The sequence below is a fragment of the Lytechinus variegatus genome, chromosome 15 (assembly GCF_018143015.1).
Source record: "Lytechinus variegatus isolate NC3 chromosome 15, Lvar_3.0, whole genome shotgun sequence".
Classification (NCBI taxonomy): domain Eukaryota; kingdom Metazoa; phylum Echinodermata; class Echinoidea; order Temnopleuroida; family Toxopneustidae; genus Lytechinus; species Lytechinus variegatus.
In genome coordinates this window covers 11,794,989-11,801,977 of record NC_054754.1, presented here as the reverse complement: position 1 = coordinate 11,801,977, position 6,989 = coordinate 11,794,989, and the positions used below count along the sequence as shown (strand labels likewise).

Genomic DNA, 6,989 nt, shown 5'->3' with positions numbered 1-6,989 from the left:
CTTTTTGTGCACTATTTTGATTGTAATGAAGTTCAATAATCTTTAAAAATCAATTGAATTAGAGCCGATGGGGCATTAGAGATATCTGTATTTGATGAAACGTCCGCCCTTTGAAATTTCTGAGTTTCATTGCTCTGCGCGGGGAGGAATAAGTTCCTCCCGGCATCTACACTTCTTCTCCTCTGTTTTTGCGAGTTAAAGATATGCACTGTTGCTTAATTGTTTGTAATCTAATATGATCTTTCCAAGGGAAGTATTCAATATATCTTTAAGAAAACTCTTTTCTCGGACCCTTTTCATGGCAAAAAATTGATAGAACGCTTTAGCTTCCGCGCGGGGTTATCATTTTAATTTCCTCCATTGTATTCCTTTTTGTGCGTTCACCATCACTTTTGAAAACAAGTTTCATAAAAACAAGGTTCAAAATCATAATATAGTGAATTGGAGCTGATATAGGTACTAGAGACAAGAGAGACGGCTCCTTTTCATTTCAATTTATGAAACACCAAAAGCTTCGCGCTTCGCGCGGGAGGGGGAAACTCCCCCTCCCTGCACCCACCCCCTAGGGAGCGCGCTTTGCGCGCTCTATAAGTGTTGGCACGCTTTGCGTGCATTTACCGCCCCCTCCAAAATGAAATCCTGGCTACGCGGTTGCGCTGAGGGGGACGAAGTAAAATAACATGAATAAGGGGGGGGGGAGAGATAGAGGCAATAAGTAGAAAGCAAAAGAATTCATTTATTTCCTCTGTTTTTATTATCCATCTCTTTGTACCAAGTGCATTGCAGTTCAGGCAGCAGTCGATATCTAACAACTCCATTTTACCATCCCGCTTTAAAACATTACTTTCATTCTAGGGCGTGCTACAGATGCGAGTTAAACCAATTGGTTCACTATACCTGCATAAACATTTGCTTTTCTTTTATTCTAATTAACTATAATAAATAGCCTTATATCTTATTTCCTTCAATTGGGGCCTATAACTCACAAGCTCTGTTTTCAACTTAGGCTCTTCCATTTTTCACTGATTTAAATTTTTATTGCGTATAATTTCTGTCTCAAGAACCATTTATTTCATCTCGAGATAATTATGTTATACTCATGTAAATGTCTGTATATAAATAATGGAAATATAACTAAACTGAAATCTTTTTATTCCTTGTCAATTTGCATATTTCTTCTATAAACACATTCAAGCAATCTCTTTCAAATATCTTCACCTCTTTAATCCTCTCTCATTTCTAGTCGTTCCCTAAACTTGCAAAGGGACATGTAGAAATAAAAGAGTTCAATCAAAATTGAGTTCATCACAATCGTGCAGACCAAACATTTGGAACACCAAAATCATAAAATACAATCTTTCGTTCAGCCGTTACACTCTTTTAGAAAGTTCAAGAAACTTGTGTTCAAATCTATTTCGACGTAAGTCCAAGAAAAAATGACAAATTGAAATATCCATTTATAGACTATTTTCGTACAAGGCTCAAGTTTAAGCGATGTAGGAATGATTTGTATTCGAACATAAGTTTCTTGCAACGTGCACAAGGCCCACACCCATATAAACAAATACTTCTTTGTAGTTTGCAAAATCAATAGTTTTATTTCTGCAGTGCAGTGCAAAAATGCAGAATCACTTGATAACATATATGTATTATAAATTAGATATCATCTTGTTTTAAATATTGGATTGGATGTGTTGTATATAGATATACAGTCGTTGAAAATCATAGGCGGCGGAAGCGGGGGATAGATCTCCCAAAATTTGAGGTGGGGGAGGGAACGGTCTCCCTAAAATTTTTTTAGCTGATTTTGCTTGTGTCCTGTGTTCCCCTAAATTCTGGTGGACCCCCATAAAATGTCTCCTTGTCCCCCCTAAAATTCTTTTGCTTGCCACATTTTTGTACAATGTGTCCATCACAAAATTTTATGTAGACCACCCTAATTTTTGGCTTCCGCCGCCAATGTTGGAAATAAGTTAAGTTGGGTTAAACAAGAACGAAGTGTCTTTGTGGCGGGAGAAGGACCTGGTCGATGACTTGGATGACTCCATTGGTGGTGGGGATATCCCGGAGGACCACCTTTGCGGCTCTTGACTGATCAGTCTGCTTGTTCAGGAAAATTTGATCTGAAAGTAAAAAAAAAAAACGTTAAAATAAAACCTTCCGAAAAGAAATGAAAGTCATGGTATTATATTACTTGAATATTGAGATCCCTGATGTAGACATCCAATAATGCGACCAAAAGTTGCATTAAAGTTGTCATTTTATTAAAAATATTTTATAGATTCTTGTCCTGTAAGGAGTCATGAAAAAAAATATAACGGATGGTTCCCAATTACTCGCTAAACAATTATGATAGTAACCAACTTATGTTAACTAAGTTTTTATCATTTAAAGTGGGTTTACATTTTTTTTAATTCAAGACCGTCTCTCCACACTTAACAAAAATGAAAATCAAGCCTAGGCATTTCATGTAAATCACAGCTCAGTGCAAACAAATATGGTCACGATTGCCTCGGTGTGGGGGAGTGGGATGGGGCGCAATTGGACTCTTCGATGTGTTTTGGGCAAGGAAAAAAGTCTAAAATGATAAGATTTAAGCTAAATGCCATGTGTTCTTTATGATTAAGATCTCTACTTTTTATTTGCATAAGTATTTCAAAGTTCTGCGCAAATCAATTTACTAACTTTTCAAAAGTGGTGCTCATTCAAGCGGAAATATTTTTCGACAATTCGTCATTTGCTTAATGGATCTGTATCAATGTTAAAATGTGGAAAAATCTTCAGGATAAATCACAAATTTATAATTTTACAGGATTTTTTTCTAAATGTAAACTTTTTGATACACTGTACAATGGATCTATATCAAGACGGGTGTATAAGACATCACTAACCAGCAGCATCGCGAGTGATTGAAATATCATTTCCCTGTGAAGTTGAGACGCGTTGCCCAGACGACAAGGATGCGGAATATCTGACGTCAGAGACCACGTGGTATCCGAGCACGTTGCGGAGTTTGTCGTTGTCGCGTTTGAGGTCGTCGAGGACACCGGATGGGAGGGCGTTGAAGGCGTCATTGGTTGGTACGAGAACAGTGATGGGGTCCGATTCTGGAGCGAAGAATAATGTGTGAGATAAATACTGAATATTTTGTCAAAATCTTATTTGTTTTGGTAAAAAAAAAAAAAATCAAAATTTTGCTCACTCGTTTAGTTCGCTCGCAACCTCTCAATTTTGCCCGATATTCCATATTTGATCTGCCCCCTCAAAACAAACATTACATCAAGTATTGATATTTTGGTTGTCCGCGTCTTGAAGCAAAGGTCAGGGTTATACAATTCTCGTAATGAGCACATATGGGACGCCACAATTTCTATTTCGGGAATTTTGTTAGATTTAAACAAAGGATTTAGTCTTCATTGATATATTTTTGATTACCGAGTTGTTCCACGAAGTCGGCTTGGCGCACGAGATCAACGATGATGGATAATGCTTTGTTATCATCCAAGGTCTCGATGACATTACCCACCGGAAGTGGGTAGATGACCTTGTCGATTATCTGGATGATGTCATTGGCGAATGTATCATCCTCTTCTAGAATACGAGCACCATTTACAGCGACCACCTGAAAGAAATCAAGGCTTACTAAGTAAAATCTATTTGTTCGCTACACAGGTATAATTTGTTCGCTATACAGGTATATGCCAATATCTGCTGTGATACTATAGTTCTGTTTTTTTGAATGAAGGTCAGATCGAATGCCGAAATAATTATTCACGATTTATGAGAATTAGAAGATCAAATCCGAAAGTGTGGAACATTGAGATTTGCATCTCGGGGATTTTTATGTTAATTTTTACAAAGTTGGTGTTAAATTATATATATGGACCCTATGAACGGTCATCATGAAATAAAAAAAATAAACAAGGGCGTAGTTTGGAAGAATTGGGTATACAATAACAAAATCGCGAAGTTCGTATTACCTCATCAGGATAGATGTTGAATCTCAGCATGGCGCCATTCAAGCTCTGAACCTTCTGGTTATTTCTGATCTCCGTTGATTTGATGCTTTCCGGAACGATCCAAGCCTTGATCAGGTTCTTCCAAGACTCCCCGTCTAGGTTTTGGGGGGGTTGCTGCCACCACTTCTCGAAAGCCTCGTCATTGGGCATGCACAGAGTGACGGATGCTAAATTGGAAATATATATAGAAAATGTTTATGAAATTCTCAGTGAAAGCAGGCCTACCGTTTTGTCAACGGGCACTAAATAGAAGCTGGGATATAGTAGGGGAGGTTACTTACAAACGTCACTGTCTCCGATGATCTTATTCAGATCGAATCCATTGGCGATGGACGCTGCCTGATACAGCCCCAAGTCTATCAACTTACGGACGATGTCCCGAGTACGTCCGACAGAAGAGACGGTGGAGCCCTGGAAGACTCGCTTCAGGTATTCCTGGGACGAGATCTCCCTGTTCTGTTGCTTCAGGTCGTCGGACGTGACAGCCATCGGGTTGGCGAGAGCAGTCCCGAAGACGACAGTCAAGAAAACGACGAAATACTGCATTTTGAAGCTCTTCGATGCTTGATGGTACAAAGAGACAGACAGAGAGGCGTGTGGCAAGGATGCAGTGACAACGAGGTGTGCCGATCGGGGAAAAACACTTGTATTTATACCCTTCAAACTAAAATTATCTGCATGCCATGAGACATCATTTGAATGAGACTCTCTGGAGGTATCAATGCATGTTTTAAATATTCAAGTGTCGTTAACCTTAAGTATTTTATAATGTGGACCATTTTCAGCAATTCAATATAGTTGCCTAAGTACTCATTCATTTCGTTGTTACTCGAAATGCCGAAGCAATAGCTGTTGCTAGTCCAGTGATGGTGGCCTCATTGTTTGCAGGGGGGGGGGCACATCCTATCACTGGCGTAAATCCCGGGGGGATGGGGATATATCCCCCCCACTTTTCGAGGAGGGGTTTGATGGCCTGTACAATCATCCCCCACTTTCTACGAAAGAAATGAAAAAAAAAAATCAAAGAGATAATTGTTTTATTGGTGAAAATTCTTCCTGAAATACCGCTTAACAAATAAAACAATATTATTGAATCATACAATGCACATAAATAAAGAGCAAGTTCACCATTTCCGAACGAAATACTTAATATGTCCTTATTGTAACATTGAAGAGAAACCCCGTTTCTTCCCACTCATCAATGTTGGGGTCTTTGGGAAAGGGTTAAGATGGAATGTCAATTTTTTTAATGTAATCTCTAATAAAACCATTAAACCGTCATGGTGTAAAAAAGACAATAATATTGAGGGGTATTTGCCATATGGGCATACAGTGGCGTAACTTCGGGGGGGGGGGGTGGATGGGAGCACGTCCCCCCAATCGTCTGACAAAAAACGGGGAAAAGGGGGAAAGGAGAAAAGAGGAGAAAGGAAGAGAAACGTAGTGGGAAAAAAAGAAAATATATTCATTATAATGTTATATTATAATTGTGTTATGTTGCATTACATAAGAAACGTTTTATCATAACTTCATGAAAAATAATTTGCCCAGGGCCTACGTCTTCATTGTTCCTGGTGCTTGCATTTTCTGTTTACGAGCTATATAATCCCGCTTTACTAAATCATCCCGTTTTCAAGTCAATATAAACCAAATATATTTCCTAGCACTTGAGTTATCATTGTTTTATGTAGTGACATATGCTTCTTTTTCATGACTCAAAAAGTGATTGCCCCATGTTAAGGTCAAGGTACATATGAAACATTTCCTGTCCGTGATTACGTTCGCATTAATGGATTGGTGAGATATGTCTGCTCTTCATAAATTCCTAAAATCAGTCCTCAAAATGTCCCTTTTTCTCATCTGAATATAAAAAAAATTTAAGCTCGCGTTTCGCGCTCGCATCATTTTGTTAATGAAATACGTATGGTCCTAGTTTATTCCTACAAAGAAACCTTAGAATGCCTCACTTCAGGTCTGAATTATCTAAATTTTCAGCTCGCGCTTCGCGCTCGCAATATTTGATTAGTGAGATGGTATGATAATCATGATTGCAATGACTACAAAAAGTGTTTCATGTGTTCAGATGTAATTTTGATAAAATCAACAAGCGCTTGGAACTCGCATTAGATGACTATGGTGAGATCTGCATACTCTTAATGGATTCCTAAAATATATTCCTTAAAATCTCGCTGTTTGGGGTCAAAATATACGAAAACTTCAGCTCGCGCTTCGCATTGTTTATGTTTCTGTTTAGTGAGATAGGTACCTATCATTATTACACAAATTTGATTATAATGTATGTAAAAAAAATCAGCTCGCGCTTCGCGCTCGCATTATATCATCAGTGAGATGCATATCCCTTTAATGACATTGTCCTTGAAATGTCTCTATAAGGTCAGTATACCTGGTAACTGAGCGCGCTCACTCATGCAGTGATTTAAAAAAAAATGTTGGTGCCCCCCATGCAGTGACCCACGGTACGCCACTGTGGACATATCAATGACAATTCCTTGCATATCTAAAAGCATGATTGCAAAAGAAATGCCAAAGTATTTCAGTCATCCCCCACCCATCAACACGGATTTACGCCAGTGCCTCCCATGATTGTCGCGTTAAGAAAAAGTTAGACGGAAGAAGAAAAGGAGGAAGTGTATCAAAGTGAAATAATAGGTTGTTTAACTCTTAAACATTTTAATGTGCTCTTTATAGACCAGTTCGTAGTTACCATGGACAATTTTGGTCAAATGACCTTTCATTTCTTTCATTATGATAGGCAGATTTCAAAGCAAGATGTTACGTAAGGTTGCCTTACATAGCAAGATGAAGAAATCGAATAGACCAGGTGACTAGAATAGCACACCAATGAACACTAATTCTTTTATGAAGGTTGCATTCCTACTTTGAATGCATAATCATAGCATGACATTGTGCTTGGCAAAGTGTGAAAAAACAGTCGTTCGTGGACGCATT

At 38.4% G+C, this 6,989-nt stretch overlaps 1 protein-coding gene across 1 annotated transcript; it reads right to left on the bottom strand.

Annotated features, from left to right (window-relative positions):
• Window positions 1-1,575: 1,575 nt before the first annotated feature.
• On the bottom strand, window positions 1,576-4,653 carry LOC121428897 (transforming growth factor-beta-induced protein ig-h3-like). The gene is made up of 5 exons (XM_041625777.1): window positions 4,301-4,653; window positions 3,981-4,186; window positions 3,436-3,622; window positions 2,892-3,107; window positions 1,576-2,123 (listed from the first exon to the last, which is right to left on the bottom strand). Exons 1-5 carry the CDS (start codon window positions 4,563-4,565, stop codon window positions 1,984-1,986), a joined length of 1,014 nt encoding a protein of 337 aa, XP_041481711.1. The 5' UTR covers window positions 4,566-4,653; the 3' UTR covers window positions 1,576-1,983.
• Window positions 4,654-6,989: the final 2,336 nt, after the last annotated feature.

Bases quoted from the DNA above. Each gene is read 5' to 3' on its own strand.
- LOC121428897 (XM_041625777.1), bottom strand. From the start codon at position 4,565: ATGCAGTATTTCGTCGTTTTCTTGACTGTCGTCTTCGGGACTGCTCTC. The intron at 4,187-4,300 runs GTAAGTAACCTC...TTTCCAATTTAG, and splicing joins CATCGGAGACAGTGACGTTT to CATCCGTCACTCTGTGCATG. The intron at 2,124-2,891 runs GTTAGTGATGTC...TTTTACTTTCAG, and splicing joins AATCACTCGCGATGCTGCTG to ATCAAATTTTCCTGAACAAG.